Source organism: Elaeis guineensis, chromosome 9 (assembly GCF_000442705.2).
Source record: "Elaeis guineensis isolate ETL-2024a chromosome 9, EG11, whole genome shotgun sequence".
NCBI classification, from domain to species: Eukaryota; Viridiplantae; Streptophyta; class Magnoliopsida; order Arecales; family Arecaceae; genus Elaeis; species Elaeis guineensis.
Window position 1 is genome coordinate 3,161,421 of NC_026001.2, and position 22,553 is coordinate 3,183,973.

Here is a 22,553-nt window from a genome sequence, read left to right on the forward strand (position 1 = left end):
AATATTAATTATTTTTGAGAAATGATGAGAATATTCATTTTGAATGGGAGAATTTGGCATTCATTTGGTCTCCACATCATTAATCTATGTCATTACTACTATTAATTTGGTGCCTATATGACGAGAGGAAACCCATGTGCGCGCAATTTTTTCATTTTAGTATACAAAAAATGGGTAATAGATATTGCTCAATTACCGTCTATAGACTGTACATCATCTCTATCGTGTCAATTGGGCACCACAACGCTTCACCGGAACCCGGTCCAGTCCATGTCGGTCAAAGTCGGAAACCAGAGGCACCGGTTCACCACTAGTTAAAACCCCAGATCCCCTCCCCTCAATACTCTTATCCACTCCCCGAGCCAAAGACACAGCGAGAGGAGTGAACGAGCGAAGGGTAGAGAGAGCTCCGTCGCCATGGCTTGCTCCGTTCCTTCCATTGTCTCCTCGAACCCTAGGGTTTTCCCTTCCAAGCCCTTGACTCCCACAGCGTCTTTGCCTCCCGCCCCGGGGCTTCTCTCCAAAACCCTAGCCGTCCCGAAGAGCTTCCACGGCCTCCGGAAGAGCTTCCACCCTCGCTCCGCTCCGATGGTCTCTTCTCCTAGATCCTCCCGAAGAAGCTTCGTCGTGAATGCCGTCAGCGGGGTTGTTCTCCTAAACTTCATGATTTTTTTTTTTTTTTTCACTTGATGGCATTTCGTTCTTGGTGGCGGATTTTTTTCTTGCGTAATCTAGGGTTTTTCTGTTCTTGGTTCCATCGTCTTTTGCTGCAATCGATTTGTTCCTACTCTTGCGGTTATTAATTAAATATCGTGAATCTCGCCATATTTATAAATATTTTTTCCCTTGTCTTGCATCCCTCGAATGCTTTTGTTTTGGTGTTTGAGTCTTTTAACCTTCTTTGTTAAGCAATTTAATTATTGTTGCAGAGTGAGCTGCCGCTGGTTGGAAATCGAGCACCAGATTTTGAGGCTGAAGCAGTCTTTGATCAGGAGTTCATCAATGTATGCATATTTAATTGATTTTGCTATTCTTCCCTCTAATTGTTTCCTTGAAAATCCGGCTTTGACAACATACCTCTTGTGTCATGATTGCTATAGCAGAGGTATTAGTTAGAAGATGCAATACGTGCTGCAAATTTCTGTATTAGAAAATTCGTCACACTCAGTTGTTTTCCTCCACGAGAAGATTACGATTTTTTTGCCATTTGTCTTAACAATATCCTGACATCCCAAGTCAACAAGTTAAAACATTCAGGGGAGAAGGTAGGTTGCAGGCATGCTTGCCAAATATCACCATATGTTGATTTAAATGGCCATAATGATAGGATCATCTAATGCTTATGTAGTAGGGAGATTCCCAGTGCTTTTAAAAAAAAAAAAAATTATTCGTAGCTGATGATTTAAACTCAGAAATGCTTTCTTCCTAATCATGGGGAAAATATACCTTCTTATTCGTCATTTTTTTAAAAAAAAATCCATAGCTGTTTGTTTGTCATCTATATGCTTATTAGTAAAGTTTATTTACAAAAAAAATAATAACCTACGAAGAGTTAATATGTCAAGGAACAGTTAAAGGGAAAACATGTGCAAACTTTTATAGTTGACATATATTATGTGTTTGGATATTGGAAAGTACTGGATAAATGAGACACTTGAAACGACATTAGTTGGTCCAGGGAAGCTCCTTCATGCATGTGTTTTGCCCAATTTGTGTATATCATCAAAGCTTGTTTTGGTCTTTTCTAAAAATTCCTAGCAAAAATAAAGCTTTTGCAGAAAGTCAGTTTCAATTTTATATTATGCACATGAAAAGAAATTGGGTGGAGCTGATTTAGAATATGGGCTTAGTTCATAGGTGAAAGATTTGGTTGCAATACAGTCTCATCATTATTCTGTTTCCCTATAAAGGCATGTTCTTCTGTGGGTAAAAGATTAACCTGAGAATTTATATTTTCCTAGGTAAATATTTTTCAGGTAACATTTGCATAGGAAAATAATTTACCCATATTCTTTTATGTATAGGAAAGTGGCTTCGAAATTTGTTATCTATGTTTTTTAGCATTACTATTTTCTTGGCTAAGTTGCTAAAATTTATCCATATTTTTGATATTACCTTTCATGCTTTTATTTGGAGAAAGTGGATGACTGAGTTATTGGCCATTGAATGATGAAGGTATTGGAAATGAGGATTGGGCATTTTAGGAATAAAATTAAATGCCTATTTTACTGGCTGATGGGAAAATGATTTAGCCACCTTGTAGGTAGATAAGATTTTTCTCCATTTCATAGGTAAATGCTACTCATAGAAAAATAATTTATCCATCTTGAAAAGTGCGAGAACATAGGTAAGTTGGTCAATGGGAAAGTTGACCAACTTTCCCATGGTATTTACCCCTAAAAGATCGGGCCCTAAAGGGTATACAAAAATTATTCAAAAAAATTTGAAATGTGTAAACTGTAAGCTCCCAAAAAAACTGTTTTATTCATCACCTGCTCTCTGACTAATGTGTCATAATATTATCATTTTGTGTTGTGATTTGCATTGGGTAGGCATTGAATTACTTGCAGTTGTTGCTCTAGTCTTGCTTGATCCGAGAATAACTTTGAAGATGGTAGAAGGTATTGTCAGTGAATTATGATGCCTTAAAGTTAGGTTTAATATAGATGGTGCATGTGCGTTTGGATGTGCCCCTGCATTTCTGCAGACATGAGTCTTCATGCAGGCATTTGGCTGGAGTTAGACATGCCTGCACTGGTGCATTATGGCAGAAATATCAGTAGCTAACTTAAGTGTAAACTCACTTATTGACTTTGGATTGAAGGTTGTTCTGCACTTAAAGGGCTATCATGGAGTCTGCAGCTATACAAGTTGCTGCTAGAAACTGGCAGTGACTTTAATAAAATCAAATTGCATGAAGAATTGCCAAAGCCCCTATGTACCACAGATGCTGTATCAGCTTTAAGAATTACCTAAAATCTCTGTTGTTGATTTAATCTTCTGTTTTTATCATTAGTGATACTTGTTATGATGCTAAACAATGCCATGATACTTAACAACACCACAAATACATCATCTACAAAATAGTTCCTCTTCCCTTGCCAAGAAATGATTGATCGAGAAATTTTGGAAGATAAGAGGTTTGAAGATTTAATTTATATAATCTTTCAAGTAAAGAAATGAACTAATAAAGTGTTCTTTGAAAGCTAAAAGACATGGTTTAAGATTTTAATTCTACACTGCATTTTGGTCACATGACACGAAACATTCGAGCAGAATCCAGCTGAAATTAGTAGTGCAGTGAGGTAAGGCTTGTTTAGGTCAAGCCGATGTGCCAAGAAAGGAAATAAAAGGTTTGAAAGATGGTGATGTTGGACCTTGACCCAAAACATTCTAGCAAATCCAGCTGAAATTAGTTGTGCAGTGAGGTGATGCTGGTTTAGGTCAAGCTTATGTGTCAAGAAAGGAAAGAAAAGGTCCGAACAATGGTGATTTCTATTTCAACAGGGTTCAAATTCCAACTTGCACTAGCTGTACATGAATTTGATTATTAAGCAAAGATGCTCATGACTTGGTTTTACTATTTTTTCCCAAGCATTATCTGATTGCAAGTCTCTCTCTCTCTCTCTCACACGCACACACACACACAAACTCACACACACACAAACTCACATGCGCACAAAAATATTATATGGATAATTTATAATTATTAACTTATTCTTACAGGTGAAACTCTCTGATTATATTGGGAAGAAGTATGTGATTTTGTTTTTCTACCCACTGGATTTTACATTTGTTTGCCCCACTGGTAATTTCATGCATGCAAACTTGTGAATCTGAATCTGCAGTGATTTTAACATTAAATGATTCGTCAATGATTTTCTTTTTGTGCTTCCACAGAGATAACTGCTTTCAGTGATCGGTACTCTGAATTTGAGCAGCTGAATACAGAAATATTGGGTGTTTCAATCGACAGTGTGGTAAGTTGTTCTCTTCCATGTTACAGTACCTCAAAGCATGTTTGCTTTAGCATCGGAAGTGGCTTTGGATCTCATGTTGGTTTTCTTCTCAAGATGTTTAATCCTCGTCCCTTTTTTTTTCTTCCGATGGGTGGGAAACAGTTATCACTCCACAAATCATGGCCAAAACTGAATCCGTATAAGGTCAAGCAAACAGAAATTTTGTCGGCAAGTTAAGTTTCTATCTGACAGCCCCATAGGAACCATCCTTTGGATATCATGATGAGCAAACCTAAACTGGTGACCGTTGTAGTGTCATCTGCTCGAAGCATTTGCATAGATGGTCTCCTATTTATTTTCTCGATATCATTTATGTTCTTGAGGCCAAAGGAAGAGGAGTGGGGGGGGGGGGGGACTGAAGATAATATCAATTGATATTCTTTGCCCCAACCACTCCTCCCTTTCCAAAGTTCCGTTACCTATTATTATTGTCTGTTGCACCATCATCTTCTATCATCACCATCTCACAATAGAGCCACCACATCTACATTCTTCTTCTTTTTAGCCATTGCCTGTGCCTTCCAAACTCTGAACTATTTCTCTATCTGCTTCCTATGTGTGATATCACACACATGAAGCTGGTCGTCCAAGTGAGCCTGTGTATTGGAAATGTTTTGATATTCATTAACATTTATGTGCATGACCTATTTAGATAAACTATTTGCTGTATTATATTTATGTATGAATTCCTTCAATATTCTCTATCCCATCATATTATCTTGATAAGCTATGTGCTTTTCAGTTTACATCAAAATCTTCCATATCTGATGTTATCTTCATGTTTCTATAATCTTTGACTTTGTGCTGAATTGCATGCTTGTGCTTCTGGCAACTGATTTTCGGTTCCCATTTTTTGACTATTGTTTAGATCAGTGTCAAAAAAGATATAAGAATTTGAACGAAGTAAATAAAACCATTTGAATGAACAAAAATTATGTTCAATGGCCATATTATTTCTGACATTTTCTCTTGCATGTTGTTGAATATCATGTTGACTAAGTGGTTCTCATGCCATATGGGTATTTAATATGAAGTCTTTCTATATGTGCATGCTATAATAATTGTTGCCCTCTTTCTGCTGGAATATGGAATTCTTTTCTGATACCATGACCATTTTCAAATTGTAGTTCTCCCATCTTGCATGGGTTCAAACAGACAGGAAGTCAGGGGGACTTGGTGATCTGAAGTATCCGTTGATTTCTGATGTTACCAAGTCAATTTCAAAATCTTTTGGAGTTTTGATTCCTGATCAGGTATCACTGTACTTTTCTTCAGTAGCTGCTTCTTCTTGTTCTTCTTCTTCTAATTTTTGTTTTTAATGAAGAAACATGGTGCGGATGTGACCACCAGGGTTTGAACCCCAGACATCTCCCAAGTGGAGAGGAATGTCGATCATCTGATAGTCTAAAACAGGAAACATGTCTTAGACAATGGTCTTGGCTGCTTTCAAGTTTCCCATGCATTTTATATGCAATCATTGTTCTCTTTAAAACAGTCTTCTTGCACCATGGTAAATCAAATTGATGGTGTTGCATGCTTAACTCACTTCAGAATGTATAATCTGACAGGGAATTGCATTGCGAGGACTGTTCATCATTGACAAGGAAGGAGTGATTCAGCATTGTACTATTAACAACCTTGCCATTGGACGGAGTGTTGATGAAACCATGAGGACCCTTCAGGTAAAACAAGAGAAGAATGGTCAAAGCCCTCATTCTTCTTTACAGAAAGATATTTTCTTGATTTGGTCACTCACATCAGTTTGCGGTGCCTAATTCATTTTCTTTGCCTTGTGGACGAGCTGCTTCCTGAAGCTAACAGTCATACATTTTTATTTTTTGCTATTTAACCTATAATTTTCTATGAAATGTAGTTTATTTCAGCAGTAGCTGATTCAAGAACTTCCAAATTAATCTAAAATTTGCAGCATTCTTTTCTGGCTGTTAGTTTATATTTCAGATAGCTCTTCTGTTGATTGGATCTTTAACCCTGTTAAGTTATAGGCTGGAAACCCTACTTGCCTAGATTAATTCAAACTACCCTCTTCCTGTTGTTTGCAGGCGTTGCAATATGTCCAAGAGAACCCAGATGAGGTCTGCCCTGCCGGATGGAAGCCTGGGGAGAAGTCTATGAAGCCAGACCCTAAACTCAGCAAGGAATACTTCGCAGCTATATAGGGGCTGTTCCATTTTGCTACTGCTATATTGTTGTGCCATCTTTAGGAGATGGAAGCTAGTTCGATCACCCTGCAATGTGTTTGGTCTCTCTGTTTCATGCAGGGATGTATCTAGTTGAATTTTTCATGGGCCCATGTTTTGGAATAAACATGAGGGACTTCTACCCCTCCTGATTTTACTTCATGTGTAAGATTTCTGCTTGTGTTTTTTCAAAAAGATGAATAAGGGTTTCAGTTTGTGGGTTCATATTTAATGGAGACGAAGCTCCATGGACATGTATCATATTTAAATGCGGATGAATGTGGAAGCAACAATGAACAGCACTTATCATCTATATTGGATGGTCGTGGCTGGCAGAAAACATAGCAACTGGAGATGTTTATTCTTAGGTGCCTACGTTGATTGATTGTTTTCTCGTGATGACGGTGAACCAAACACCATCCCGTGTTTTTAAAGGATGGAAGCTGGATCAAAGCAAAGGCAGTTTTGCTTGTCAGGGATCTTTGTTGTTGAGACCCGTATTTTCTTGCCTGTAGGGACATGTTATCCTCCGAGTGGTAGGACCGGCTGACTAATTGGCTGATATTCGAGGCTATCGTCTGATATCGCTTCGGTTGTGTGCTTGAACTGAAGTTGCCGACAAGCAACAGCGTTAACATTTGACTTAAACCGGATACCAGGAATTACGGGTCCATGCTACTGGATTATCTTAACTTTTACGGCGTCAGCTTCGCTGTGAGGTAGAATGTTGCCTCAAAAAAAAAAAAAAAAAAAAAAAGGAAAAAAAAAGAAAAGAAAAAGAGGAAGAAGGAGAATACAAGTTTAGAAATGCTCCGTGATGAATGCTCTAGCTATTGTGCCTCCGGTGTAACATATAGGAAAGAGGAGAGAGAAAACTATGAAGGATTCAATTGCTTATCCCTCAACCATAAGAACATAAATGTGCTCTGATTCACGTTACTGTCGTGAGGACAGAGCCGGAGCTGCCTAACAAGATCTAGTGGCAAAGAATATCACTAACCGGATTAATAATGTTGAAGCTTGAAACGCTTGTTAGATGGTGCCTTTTGATCATGTTGAGGTGGCTATACCAAATTCAAATTGTGAAAGTTTGTGATCATAACTTGCCATCGGTTCCTCCATTCCCCTACTCCGAAAAAAGAAAGGAAAATAAGACCTGCCATAGGTTCCGATCTCCCTCTATTTGCTAATGAAAATGGGCACAAAGGTGTCATATCAGAACAAGTTGAGAAATGCATCTAGCTGAATAAATTGGCTTGTGAGTGCTGAAGACAATCGACCACCGAGCACTTGCTCAAATGATATGCCCAAATGGTGTCATCTCTTTCCACTTGCGCAAGAGGGCAGGTGTTTCAATCTGATTTGAGTCAAACTCTCAGACATGGACCTGACGTAGGACAGAAGATATGAACTTACCTTTCTTAACCTATAAAGAAAGGATAAAGGACATCGATCTATGAAGTAGTGTTTCAAAGAATGTTTTAGATAGCAACACGAAAATGGAGCGCGAAGTCCGTCTCATCAAACGTGGCCTGCGTGTCCTAAAATGCTTGGTCATTAGAAATTGCTCATGAAATGATGGCACCGGCTACTTTGGTATGGCCATCTAAAAGCATGATTCAGAATTGCATTCCAAACTAATATTGTAAAATATGCTGCAGGTTTCCCAAGAAATTTATATGTAGCAACATCTTACTTCCGCAATTTTCTTTTGTGATTCGTTTGATTCATGTGGTCGAAAGCTTTGCCAACATCATATTCTATTCGAGAAGAGATTCCTATATGTCTCAAAGGAAAGGAGGATAAACCGAAAGCGATCTTCTAGTACTTGAATCAATCTGATGACTACAACAAACCTTGCAGAAATCATGATTGTTGCCATCGAAATTTTGGGTATCTGCACAGAGAGGCATTACAGTATTAATTTCGGGTATTAAAAAAAGGATGCATATCTTCAAAATCAGATTTGATAGATGGTTTTCCTTGGTATTGCATTTATCATCCACTCATCTCAAGATTGATGCTTTAATATTTTACTTACCATTATCTGTCTGCCCTTGCAGTCAACTGACCTCATCTTCTGCAACTGGCTACATATAATAATGATGTGAGCATTGTGTTCTGAGTGATGATTTTGTTTCTTGATACAAACGTTCCTTGATGTTTCATGCCAGCAGACACATTCTGTGAGTTGTAAAACGTTGGTTTATTCGGTAACAAATCAATACATGAAATTTAGAAAAACTATATGGTAAATTAGGGAGGATAAAATCCTTTGCCATAATCAACATCTGATATTGCTTTCCCCTTTAATTTATTGGAAGTGATAGGAATTGCCATAATCTTCCGTTTAACCGTTATTTATGTAGACTCTCCCTTCTTCTTCTCAACCTTGTCCTTTTTTTTTTTTTTTAAAAAAAAAAATAATTAAGGTGGACCTTCTATTGGATGTTTGATGTTCTTATATTCTATGGGAGCATGTCATAGCAAGTTAAAGTTTACAAACCTCTCAACTTCAATTTAAGGTATAACCGAGAAGGAAAGTATGGGGTTAGTTATGAAATGTAAAATTATCAAGCCACTTAAAATAAACTCGAGATTGCCCCGTTCTTTAAAATTTGAGTAAACTTAAACTCAAGAGTAAAGCTAATATGTGGGTACAGCTAATATGTGGGTAATTGTGGAACAACGCCAATAATATATGTCCTGGCCAGATATTAATAAGTAGAGCTAATATGTAAGTGTCCATAAAATAATTCTAATTCAGTCTCGATCAGACGACTATGGACTAGACAATGATGTCTATAGTTTTCGATGTGATCTACAATCTTCAAACTATCTATCATCAAAAAATAATGTAACAAAAATCCTTAACCTATGCATCAATAATTAAAAATATATTTTATATCATGTTTAAAACTATCTATTTTTGATCATTGAATGAATGGCATAGTGATTGTAGATTACACCAATTTAGAGGGCCGACGGATTTTGTTAGAGTTGTTGTGTGAGATCCATATAGTAGCTCCACATATTAACTCGGTCAAACAGCAAACCTCTCAAATTTTAAGCATAAAACTATTTTTCAACCATGTTTTTGGTTTTTATCACACCCCTACGTGTATCTGATTATTTATTGGGTCAGCGTCCACCGTCAAAGCATGTCCCCAGTTATCGGATTTCATGGTAATCATGATTACCGATAACCCGCATTCTTTAAACCTATCTAACTAACCCTATCCCGCTGTATGCGGATCTGGATCCGGGTTCTGATGTCATATCGCATGCGGATGCAACAAATGACCTTTCTACGCCAACCGATATGATATCAGAACCGGATCCGACACCGCCCGGTGACAAACACGAAATGAGAAGTTGATGCAGAGAAGACGGCTAGGGTTTGCGGAGAGAGGAAAAGGGAGATGAAGAAGTACGGACTCCAGCTCCGGATTCCGCCGGGCCAGCAAAAGCCGGTGGCGGCGAAGCCCCCCCTCCGTCCTCCGCCGGTCTTCGGCGATGACGACGAGGACGACGTCGAGAGGGAGATCTCTCGCCAAGCTTCTAAGAACCAGGCCCTCCAGAAGGTATGCATTCCTTGATCAGAAGCCCTGATTCTTACCTTTGTTCCTATCGATTGGGAAGAAACATGGCTAAATTTGTGATTTTTTGCTTGTTTTCTTCGATTTCCGGATGGAATTTGGAAAAAAGATAGAAGAACAGCACAAGAAGGCGCTGGAGGAGGACCCTTCGGTGTTCGACTATGATGGGGTATACGACGAGATGAAAGACAAGATCGCCCGCCCCAAGATTCAAGATCGCACTGAGAGGAAGGCACTCCTCTTTTCCTTTTCTTTTCTTATATGTTTTCTCGTTTTACTTCTCGTTTGATGGATTTCTGATTTTTTTTTAGACAAGTTTATATATATTTTTCCTCTTCAAAATTTTCTTCGTTTGGGAAGGAAAGTGATTAAGCTTCTTCCTTATGTTGTTTAATTTTAGCATGAGTGGAAATATCCTGGCAGTCCGGAGGATTTTATTTGTAAATAGTGAGAACCAAGAAGTTGAGGTTAATTATAGAATTTTCCTCCAACAGAACTCAAATTCTAATGGTCCACCTTTGATTAATGGGCGGGATATATGCTAGTGAAAAGTGAATAAAAAAAAAAGATACTGTCAGTCCTTTTAAAGTGTTGGCAGTCGTAATAATTGCAGTACTAATACAAGCACATGCATTACATTTTGGCATGAAAGGAAAAGCATATCTCTTGGAAAAGATGCAACATTTTGGGATTTTATGGAAGAAGGATTTGAACATGAAAGCAATCAGATCTGGATTAGAGTTTTGGAATAAAATTATAGAAATAGTATGAGTGAAAATTTTAGTGGAAGATACCAAAAATCAATAGAGTCATCCTTTCTGATTAAACTGATATGGATTTAGGGAAAACAATTTTGACAAAAAAAATATAAGAGTAATTAGACTATTGCCTGCTAGGTGATTGGCAGAGGAGAGAATAAGATTGGACTAACAAGTTTTTGGAATCGGGCATCTTTTTAATGGCGAAATTTTCAATTATGTGAGTTAGGATTTGTATTCTAGTAATTGGTTAATTTGAAGATCTTAAAACAATGTTTTTTTTTTAATTCTCATGCATGTAGAACTTTGTTGAACTGGTGTCATCAGCCACGTCATCCTTAACCTTTGATTTCGTTATTGCTTACACAGTAATTTAAAAAAAAATGAAAATGTTCAAGGGATTTTCAAGGCTGTTTTACAGTTATATTTAGACTAAAAGGAGAACACCTGATAATTTTGCTTTCTGCAGAATCCCACAGATGCTTGAAAAATCATTGGTAATTCAATTCAAATATTACTCCTGTTTGGACCATTCCTTCCAGTTAGCAAGTCTATTAAAACTGCTCTATTTTAAAATAATGTGCAATTATATCTGAATTTTTAGCCATGCTATTTAACATTCTAAATCTGCAGTAGTCATTGGTGCAAATGTGAATTGGTTTTACTTTGGATTCAGGTCAAAAAATTCTGTGGTTGTGTTCTCTAATATTACATCACATTCTTATTGTGCTAATTGAAAGATGATATTTCTTATTCGAGTCTGCACTCTAGCTTCTGGTTAGTTTCTCCCATTTGTTATGTACGAATATTATTTTCTAGTCTTTAATGTTAGTATTTATTCTTGATTGCAGTCAAAGTACATAGAAGTACTTATGCAAAAAGCAAAACAACGTGAGGTTGAACATGAAATAATATATGAGAGGAAGCTGTTAAAAGAGAGAAGCAAAGATGATCATCTCTTTGTGGATAAGGAGAAGTTTGTGACAAGTGCCTATAGAAAGAAGCTTGCAGAGCAGGCAAAATGGTTGGAAGAAGAGAAGTTGCGCCAAATTCGTGAGGAAAAGGAGGATGTAAGTTCTTTTATATTTTTTTTATCATCATAGTTTGTATTTTTGGATGTATCGTATTCAGTGAATGACCTCATACATGATAACTATTAATGCTATGGCATGTAGTGTTGTCTTGCAAATGAAAATCACCATCACAACAAAATTACTAATGGAAACATCAAAATATGATATATGCATGAATTTTTTCTGGTTTTTCTTGTTGACCATAAGAGTAGAAATTCAAGCAGTTAATAATGAAAGTTAATTAATTACTGTTCTGCCTATTTTCAATTAGGAGTTATTTTTGTTACTTCTCCTTGTGATAATTATTCTACACTTATTATAGATGGGATATGGCTTGTGGAGTGTAATGATTTATATGCTCTGGAAGAATGTCCCGGTAGCTTAATCCGGAACCATATATTCTGGATGTTAACAAAATGATTATATATTCATCCAAAGGAGGTCAAATGTGGACTTGAACCTGGATATGTATAACAGCATCCCTTACCGTTCAGCAAGCTAGAAATGACCAGGTTTTAGGTTGTGTTTCTTTTAATTTTAAGTCTGATGATCCTTAAGATACTTCAAAGAGGACTTTCTACTAGAGTTTTATTGAAGTTTATCAAGCTAGCTATTCTACTAATTGATAGTCATAAATTGCTTTCTATGCCTTGGAGTATCAACCCCTGGAAATGAGAGGTGACAAGCAATATGTTTTCTCTTGCTTTGATGGCCTGGCCAAGTATCATTTGATGTTGGATATTGTTGCTGGTAGGTCTAGTATCATCACCTTCTTCTTTTGGTGATCATCTATAGCTTTCTAAGATAAGGATCTGTTTGTTTTTGGGGTAAGTACAAAGTGGCAGAAGTATACTCCAAAAACACTATTTGTGTTAATGAAAGTTGATTGACTGAACTGCAGTTCCAATTATTTCAGGTTTGAGTCTTGAAATAAGAGGATGAAGTTGAATGAGGTTGGGTCCAATAGGACTAGGTCCATTTTGCTTGATTCAAGTTTAACTTAGTTGTGTTGGGTGGTCCACGTTAGGTTTGACCATGTTGGCTTGGATTTGGTCTGCATAGGTCTTATCCAGTCAGGTATGGTTAGGTGGGGTTAGAGCAAGTCAGGTTAGCCAGAGTTTGGTTGGATCTGTCTGGTTTGGTTTGGTTTGGAAAATATTATTGTAAGCTGGGTCAGTGAAATCTAATACAGGTAGCTGAAGAACTTCTATAAACCTCACACTACCATGAACATGCAGTGTCTATTGGGCAAACTGTGTTATGTGTCGTGTTTGAGAAAAGAGAGAGGCAAAGAGAGGTGGTTTATGGCATGGACCTGAACTTAAAGTTGTTCATATTTTGTTCTGCATGCTAATACAGTTGCTCATTGCATGATATCAAAGAAGGGACTTGGCTTAGTTTAACGGTATTTGTGGGTCATTTTTCTAATAGTGGATTCATTGCATCATTGCGGCATTTTCACGAATACGGTTGTTCATTGCATGTCATATCAAAGAGTGGACTTGGCTGAGATTAACTGTATTTATGGGTCATTTTTCTCATAGCGGATTCATTGCATCATTTTGGCATTTTCAGCAACTTGAACTGTAGTGCTTTTAACCGAGTAACTGATCCTGAGTACCAATATTAATATAGTGATGGTGAAGTTCTTTAACAAGTTTGATGTTCAATGACATTTTTAAATGGTTTACAAATTACAATGATATTTTCCCACTTTTACCTCCCCCTCCCCCCTGCCCCCCAAAAACCTTGCTTTTAGCATGCCTATGAAATCTTTACTGAGCCAATTGATTTTTCTTCCTTAATTGTCTAATCTAACCTGGAATATTTTTTCATTCAAGGTAACAAAGAAGAGTGACTTGAGCGACTTCTACTTTGGCCTCAACAAGAATGTGGCCTTTGGCGCACGGTTGGATGAAGACAGAAAGGCTAAGAAACAAGATCAAGCAAATAATGGTACCCATGAAGCTGAAGGTAGGCTGTCAGAGACTAAAGATCTCATGCATTCTACTCGAGATAGAGATGAAGCTTCTACTCAAAATAGTCAGCCTGAGACTTCTCGTCGCTCTGAGAAACATTCTGAGCAAGCAGCTGTGGAAACTGCACCAGAAATTCCTGTAACACATGCCACTACGGAAGAGAAGACTAAAGCTGAACAAGCATTGCCTGCTCATGCAGCGGAGCGCTACAAGAGAAGTGAGGATGCACTGGCTGCAGCAAGAGAACGATATCTGGCCCGCAAGAGAGCAAGAGAATGATGATGAATGAAGGTTGTTTGGTTTATTTCCAATAGAAGTTTATTATGAAGTCGTTCTTCATATCTTTGTAAATTTGCATGTTTGCTCTGCTGCAGAAATTGGTCTTGAATCATGTTTTGTCCTTGCTGCTCGCGCTTTTCCACTTTTTTTTTTTCGTTTTGAAGAGCAGTTATATGGATCTGCTTTGCAATTATGAAATGCTATGCTCTTAGCCATTAATTTTCGTGGAATGTTTGATCAGAGATTTAAAGTTGTTCCTTGCTTGACAGAAATATGGAGGCACAAATCCTGTCAGCAACCTGTCTCATTGGTGATCCTAGTGTTAACAGTCACATTTTGGATGAACTTCATCAGCAAGTATGCATCTAGATTTTTCTCTGTGCACGATTTTGGAGCGCTGGTCTCTGTAGACTAGTTGGGTTGACGAGATTATCCATGTTGTACTTCTGGAAGGCAAGGTTTGAAAGTTGTGCATATCCAGCTCATCCTTGTGCAGGTAAGCAATGCCATATGGTCTGAAGAGCGGTCAAGTAGAAGAAGGTTTTCAGAATGCGTGCTTCCATCTAGCTGCAGGGACGGTACTAATTGGCTAGTGGTGGCTCTGTTGTGGCATTTGCATTTCAATGGAATAAATGAGGTGTTTAACTCGCTCTACTCTATCATCTTTCTTCTGTATTCTGGTTTATGCACCTCCAGGAATGCTGGATGCGCTTCTTTAATTAACATTCATTGATAAAACTAAGGTGCATGGATGAGATAGTCGGTCTCTATGATATTCATTGTGACTTTGTTTTAAATTATCTCAACTGAAGGCACGCTTCTTGGTTCACATATGGATGTTTATTTACTAACTACCAGGTTTTTTGACTGAAGATCTGCCACCGATACATGCAAGCATATGCTGTGCTGAATTGTTTATTTGTTATTGTTATGGTGGTGGTGAGTGGTTCTCCTGTGATCTGTCCTAGTGAGCCCGTGGATCTGGCTTCTGGGGAACTCGCGTTGTTTCTCCTCCGGGGCTGCGAATTGGTCAGGTTGATCCACAACTTGATGTGACCCGACTCTGTGAAACCCAACCCAACCTGTTCTTAAAGACATGTTAGGCCAGGTATTAGATCCATTTCACATTGGAGGTTGGGTTTGGATTTCTTAAACTTTTATCTGGTCTGATCGTAAGCTATATGGTCTATTTTGGGTCTCCTTGTTGGTTAAACGAGGTGATTCAAATTGATCTGAAGAAAATATTTCAAGTATTCGAATTAATTTTATTATATTAAGAATTTTTTTTTTTTTTTTTTTTGATACAAATGGGTTGCTATACCATTCTTGTGCAAGAGCAGTTTAAAGAGTTAGAATACAAAATATCTTTCAAGATTTGAGGATAGATGTCATATGGAAGTCAAGTTCAATTTTCAGAATGTTCGGTAACAAAAGAAGCCTGGCAGTCCTCTCAATCTGTAGCTTTTGCATCATGTAGATAATGTCCATTCAAGTGGTACGAAGCTCAGCATTGGGGATGGTCGGGTCAAATTGAGCCTCTCCTCCCTCGGGTCGTCAAAAATCTCGCATCTGAATTTTGGATGATAAGATTCGAATCACCTCTGACACTGCCATCAAAGTTGATCTTGACAAATTTTGAAAGTACGAGCTCTCAGAAAATGAAAATAATCCTCCGGATTACTGTAGATGTAGCAAGGGAGTCTTAAGAACTCGGAGTGGTGAGATTCGGACTAGCAGTATCGAAATGGTAGTACTTCGCAGCTAAGCAGCAAACTTTCTCCAACACACGCCGTGTAGGCACAGTCTTAGCATCGAATACAAGACTTTTTTTGGATAGTCAAACTTGATAGGCGATATACGTCATCCTACTGCCCCCGATCGAATCCTCGATCATACTACGGTGGATTGCATCCAGCAATGAAGGAAGCCATGGGCCACTGAGTGCCTCCCACTACGGCCCACCTGCTATCCTCCAAATCAGACTCGCCTTTGGACAGTGAAGAAAAGCATGCTCTGTTGACTCATTCCGCAGCCTGCAGATTGGGTAGGAAGTCAAAATCTCCATATCTTTGTCTTTGAGAAGTGTCCGAGTCGGAAGCCGGTCCTAAATAACTTTCCAGAAGAAGAGTCTAATCCTGAGATGGGTAGTAACTCGTCCAATCCATGCTGCATCGATCCTCTTGAAGCAGGTCATAATTCCAGATAAACATTAGTTCATGCAACTTTAATAATGTTAGCAAATAATTTTATAGCAATCAAAATTCAATTGTTTAAATAAGAAGAATTTTTTTCATAATATCTCAATAATAAATAAATATAGGCATGGATCTGAAATGGATCTAACCTAGATTCAAATATTTTGGATTGGGTTTAGGTCATACGTTACCCTAACTTGATCTGAATGATATGCTAGACCTCAAATAGGGTTAGGTTTGGGTCAAATGTCAAGACTCATAAACGAAGAAGAGTCGAGTGAGGGTCGAGCAAGCCCTGTTGTGATCCGACCCATGTGCAGGCCTTCTCCCAACAAAGCCACCTGCCACGCTCTCAAAACCACAACCAAGGTCCAACAACTAAATTTAGAGAGTACTTTGGTACGAGCACTCGGAATAGCCCTGGTTCACTTGCATCTGGTGCATGCGATAATTTCTCCTCCTGAACTGGCAGTCCATAACTGTTCTTTTCGAACTTTTAGTTAGTAGTTTACTAATTTGAAGTAAGCTATTATGTATATATATTCTCAGGTTTTTCCGTCAAAATCTAAATCAATCTAATTTGCTCAAACTTTATTTTGGTAAATGCTCAACCCTCTTCAAACGTTGGATCCTAAGAAGCATATCAGCAAAAGAGCATGACCTATCGTAGGTCATACCTGGGTCGGGGAATGGCTCTTCATGGATCCAATAGCCATCCCCATCAAGAACCATCCCGGCCCCTTTCAGCCAAAGTGAGAATTGGGCCGGTCATGGACGCGCAACAACGCCGACGGACCCAAGAAGGTGAGAGAAATACCAACATGCCCCCTCGATTTCCCTCTTTACTCTTTTCTAGGGTTTTCTCGGTCGATTGCTTCTCGTAGCAAGATCAAGTCTTGGATTGATCTCATTTCATGTAAGGATCCTGCAACCCTAATTTGCGTCCTGTACCGGGAGTGGAAGATGTTCCATCTTAGATTGCTGGCAAGAGCCAATAATCTTCTCCAATGGCCCCAGTCTGGGCGTTGGTGGGTACACGTAACATCATTTAGTTTGCGTAGATCGTAATTTGTTCTCTTTCTGTGACATGTGAAATGAATCGAGTACTACATCATTTGATCAAGAATCTTATCGGTAAAAGGGATTCGAATGTACGAGAAAATCTGTAGTGAAAGTTGGGTTCGGTAGCATATGCATAGAACTAGCATTGTAGATAATGTAGATGTGGAGGTAGGATGGATAGAGACGGGTGCAAAGAAGGAAGCTTAGAATGGCATCAATAGAGGTTAAAGTGACAGAGAACCTAGGAGGTGTTACTTGTACCACCTACAATACGGATTATATATTACTTGTGTGCAGGGCCGATGAAGGTTTTCAAGATTTAGATCGATTGGTCATAAAAGATGATGGGAAGAGCTAAGAAGTTGTGGATGGAAGGGCGAGTTCTAAATAGGTTTTGTTCTCTTAAAGGTTTGGGCATCACCTAGGGTTGGCCCTGCTTGGTACCAAGTACAGGATATTGACTTGAATTTGACCTGTATACTTTTTGGATCAAATTATCCAGTTTGAGCACTGTTGCTTTTACTTGGAATGTGAATGGTTTCACTAGATCCTATCTCAATATGACAACAGGAAGAGACAATGTCATGGGTCTATCCTGATGCTGTGTAGATGACTCTTGCCAAGAAAACATTTATATATAATATGCGTGCACCTTTCCTTTTTCTTTCAAGAAGGAAAAGTTAAGAAAGAAGAACACTTCAGGCTTCAAGAGCGAGTTATGTACTTCTCCTTCTTTGTAAAATACATGTTCTTCTTCTCTATAAAATACCCGTACTTCTCGTTCTTTATAAAATACATTTACCTTCTTCATTTTAAAGAGATGTTTGCCAAAGAAGTTTGGAAACATTTTGACATATCAGGGAGGATGCATGGAAGTTTACATAATACCCAATGATATGAATGGAATTGCATGGATAAAGGCTAGGATGCAAGCGTGATTAGATTATCGAAGGCTTGAGGATGTATGACCACGGAGCAGGGCCTCCCATTATAGTTACACAAAGATAGTTACCGAAGGCTTAAGGTTGTATGTTGATGAGCTGTGATGGTTCCAAGAGAAGTTACACACAATAAAATTGGAATCCGTGGAAACAGAATTCAGAGATGAAGCAGCTATAGCAGACCAACTGTGACTAGGGGCCTCAAACTGCAATGTAAATGATTGAAGGACCCTCTGAAATTTTGACCTTGTCAATGAAGGACTAAACAGTAATGAATTTATAAGTGTAGGGTACAGAGTATCATGAAGATAAGCTTACTATCATGGTTGACTGACGATGAAGTTGTCAAGCTGGCAAAGTCTAACAGCAGTTATGAGGAGTGCTAAGAACTAAGCAGCAAGATTCCATGCATCGTCATCCTATTCACTTTGTCGAGCATCTAAATTTTGTGGTCCCTCCATGCTACTTTTATGCTGGAGATTTGTGGTCTTCATTTAAACCAGGCCAAACAGTCCCTACATTTGGTGCCTCGAATATTATTTAGGTATGTGCCCTTATATTTTTTGTGGAAAATACATGTTTTTTTCTTCCAAAACTATATCAACTACGAGAAGTCAAAATTTTCCTTTGACCTGCTTGTCTCCAAGAAACAAATAGCAATATTTATTATTCTTTCAGATAAGTTTCATGCAAGGTTTACTATCTCGGTATTGGATCTTGTATGGGCGCTATTTTGGTACTGCATCAGTACGCTTAATATGGACATCCATTCGGTGTATTGAGACTCGGTATGCACCTTGTCTCAGGTCTCCATTTGGTAGCTGTACAGAATAGTACCGAGTAATTCCATCAACTTGTATTGTCAAGGTAATTGTTTTGACAAATAATTTATGTCTTACCCATACACACATGTATAGCTGTAGTTTATGTAAACTATTTTCATATGTTGTGTTTTTGTTGTGTGCTTGAAGATGATGCTTCTAGTCACATGGCCGCATATGATCAGACACTCCCAAAGATGCTTATGGAAGGTGGCATTAAAATGAGGGAAACTTTTTGGCAGATAATGCCACATAATGCTTTTAGTGCTTCTTTGCAGCGGGTGCTTTACTTTAAAGACAGACCAAATATAAGGATTTGATTGGGGACATAAAGCGAAGATAGGAAGGTAAAAAATGCCCTTGTTTCTTTTATTTTTTAACCTTTAACATGCATTGCATGGTGTGCCCAAACTTTTAAATAGTTGGTAACCGTTACCAATGGAGAAAGGAGGCAGTGGTGAGGATTTTATTGCGTTACTTTGAACTGTATTTCTCCCTTCAAGCACTCCTTTTATAGCATGGCAGAGTACTTTTGCCTTGCTAATTATTAGATCTGTCCTTTTGCGTGTCTTTTTGGACCATATTAGACCAAACTTTTGACTGTGGCTAAGACTAGTTTGAAAAGAGAAGCACATTGTAGTTTAGAAGCCTCTTCTATGAGCATTTGTGAGAGAAAGCAGCACTTGAAAGTGCTGAATCATCTCTCTTACCAGCTGTATAAGCCACCTTTTCCATGCTGGTGCATTAAGAGAATTAGGATGTGATAGTATGTGATATTACAGAAGCACTACACATCTTTAGCACTTGTATAATGTTTCTTTGCTTGTTGAATTAAAAACATTCTGCTAAACAGATGGAAATATAGATGCGTCGATTGGAAGGTATGGAGAGTAAAATGATGCTCTGTGTCGCTATAGATTTAATGCTGTATAATATCATTTTCGCTAGATGATTATGTGTGCTAACCTTAAAGATTGGATTTGATTCTTTTCTCTTATCCTTTTGGTATATAAAAGAAGGTACAGTAAGAACACTTGTATGTACCATCTCTTTCTGATGGTTAACTGGTCAATTTTCTTTCCCTCTTTCTTTTTCTTTTCTCTTACGCCCTTTCTTTATGGAGTGCAGGCAGATTGGTGGTCGGTGCTGATGTTATGGTCTATGATACATAACAAGGTGAAGATGATTGAGGAATGACGGGAGATCTCTTGGAAGGTGTGTGAGGTATTTTGTATGTTTTATTTTTTTTCATCCACCAAGGAGAAGGTGGAGCTCTGCTTTCCATGCAAATGCACGCTATGAAAGACAGTTCGCCAACATGGTCCCTAACAAGTTAAGCATATATCCTTTAAATTATGTTTGAGTAGCCCTGAAACACGAAATGGACCATCACAAGCAAATCAAAAACCTTAGAAGAAACCTTTTCAAAGTAAATATTGTAACTATATTGAGAGTGACTTTGTTATTGGTAGCAACATCAGTCTTCCTACACACAGCATTATACTTTCCCTGTGAAAATGGCTCAGCTGCATCAGTCATCATTGTCATTATTTCAGTGAGCAGTGGAAAATTTAGGAAGCAAACATTTATGCAGAATGCTGTGTTGTTCTGTTAGTTCCTCTCTATGTGTGGAAGTTAACACAGTGATATTCCATTCACCTGGCTTTTGTTGGAAACAGGTGATGTTCAAAAAGCCTTGTCTTTTCAATATGGAATTAATAAGGGTGTTTGTGTGTGGAGAGAGGGAGAAAGAGAAAGGAGGAGGAGGAGGAGGGGGGGGGGCGTGGTGAGGGGTGTCATATCCATATGGCGTAGGCCGTAGGGTCGCTTTATTCCTTGTTCCTTGAGTCCCTCAGGAAAGAAGCCGTACACAGTTCCCGATTCTTTGAGGCCAGACCAGACCAGCCCCACCCTTCAAAGAAACTATAAAAAAAAACCTCAGTCATTTTTAGTGGGTCCTTCAAAAGATGAGAGGTCGCAGGCCCACTTCAGATCACCCCATGCATTGATACAAATCATTGTTGTCGGGAATCCCGTTTCCTAAACAAATAATAAAAGAAAAGAACACAATTGCCTCCTATTGCATGCAATATTTACAGCTTCCAAATCAACCAGTAGTGGAATTCGATTTATATCTGGTGTCTCTATGTATGTTTGATGGAGTCATAGTTTATGCTGAAGATGAGATATGCCCGTATCTAACCTCAAAAACTTTTACTTTCTTTTTTGGGGAAAGAAGCATCACATCGTGATAGATTGGGGCCACAAGCACGTGATGTTTCTTTCCAAGATGAGGGAGTCCTCCCATTTGGTTCTACAATTTTTTTTTCATCTCAGCAAACTTCTGTAGAGAGTGGTTAATTATGTAAAGGGTCTGCATGCACTTGTGGGTAAGAAGAGTAAAATTGTTATTATTTGAAATGGGATAAAGGATACTGTGAGAATATTTCCTATTTTTGGTTACTTGTGGCGGTGAATTTGCAGCGATCGGAGGAAAAAGAAGCGTAATGTTAGCAGAATTAGCACAAGCAGGCAGCTGAGTAGGATAATTTTGTTTTCTTGAATTTTGTCTTCATTAAAAAATGATTAAATTTGTGAATGATTGCAAAAGATTTGGTCATCTCTTTTGCAGATCTTTCCCTTGGGGTTGTACATTTGAGTGGCATATGGTAGATATCGTTGTTGTTGTGGAATTGTTCTTGGAGTGCTTCTTATGGCCTGCAGACTCTGCATTTATACATCATTGTAAAAAATGGTTTCTGAAGAATATATCAACTGTAAAAGGATCATCTACTTTTAAGGAAGAGATTCAACTGTAATGAGTAATTTAAATAGACTTCCTTTCTCCCCAATACCTTGCCTGTCTCTTGTTATGTGTGATGCCCACTGTTATAGGGGAGCTATTGTTCGTGGCTTTATTCTGATGTATTGCCATTTTGATGTGATGTAATTATTTTTGTAGATTGATTGAAGATCTCAGAGGATGCAAATTGCAGACATTATTCATGAAGATGAATCAAATTGATGATTTTTCATAAGTTTGCAAGAAGGGCTATGTCTGTTTCTATCTCTTGCAATTTGTAGTGTAATTTCTTTCAAACAAAAGGAATTCCTTTCTTATGACGTATTTATTGCATATGGACTGAGTCATGCATGTATTTGTTGAAATTGAATTAAATTATTGGAAATTGCGTCTTTTGATTGATGTCTATCTTTTATCTCCATATATTCTCCCTTTTGTGCTTAAGATCCACATAAAGCTGACAATAGGGCGTTCTATTGTCTGGAATAACTAATAGCTTCTAATGTTGAGGATTGGAATGTTAGTTTCTACCTATGCATGCCTTTTCTAGGTATGCATTTATATCTTTAATATATGCTTCTATATGGTACTAATTTTTTTGGTAAAGCGGATGCATTAATTTTAAACTAAACATGAGTAGATATATCTATGAGAATCTGAATATAAAATATTTTAAAACTGAACAAGAAGATAAGACGAAGAAACCTATAATGTTGATTCCACATAAGATGATATCTAGTCTGCAGCACCATTAGCTTTTTTATAAGCATATAAGATGTCAATAGTAAACAATGAGTGCATCATTCTTCAATAATTATATAGTAAT

At 38.0% G+C, this 22,553-nt stretch overlaps 2 protein-coding genes and 1 long non-coding RNA gene across 3 annotated transcripts; all 3 read left to right on the forward strand.

Moving 5' to 3' along the window:
• The first annotated feature begins 340 nt into the window (after positions 1 to 340).
• Positions 341 to 6,379, forward strand: LOC105052078 (2-Cys peroxiredoxin BAS1, chloroplastic). Its single transcript, XM_010932781.4, has 7 exons — positions 341 to 645; positions 930 to 1,004; positions 3,727 to 3,808; positions 3,901 to 3,980; positions 5,147 to 5,272; positions 5,588 to 5,701; positions 6,080 to 6,379. The coding sequence occupies exons 1-7, from the start codon at positions 418 to 420 to the stop codon at positions 6,194 to 6,196; spliced, it is 822 nt and encodes a 273-aa protein (XP_010931083.1). The 5' UTR covers positions 341 to 417; the 3' UTR covers positions 6,197 to 6,379.
• A 3,171-nt stretch (positions 6,380 to 9,550) lies between these two features.
• On the forward strand, positions 9,551 to 14,702 carry LOC105052077 (uncharacterized). Its single transcript, XM_010932780.4, has 5 exons — positions 9,551 to 9,801; positions 9,926 to 10,048; positions 11,426 to 11,644; positions 13,489 to 13,917; positions 14,175 to 14,702. The coding sequence occupies exons 1-4, from the start codon at positions 9,640 to 9,642 to the stop codon at positions 13,903 to 13,905; spliced, it is 921 nt and encodes a 306-aa protein (XP_010931082.1). The 5' UTR covers positions 9,551 to 9,639; the 3' UTR covers positions 13,906 to 13,917; positions 14,175 to 14,702.
• Positions 14,703 to 16,938: 2,236 nt separating this feature from the next.
• Positions 16,939 to 22,117, forward strand: LOC105052076 (uncharacterized). The gene is made up of 3 exons (XR_012134188.1): positions 16,939 to 17,084; positions 20,053 to 20,139; positions 21,887 to 22,117. It is a non-coding gene; the product is annotated as an uncharacterized lncRNA (long non-coding RNA).
• The last annotated feature ends 436 nt before the right edge of the window (positions 22,118 to 22,553 follow it).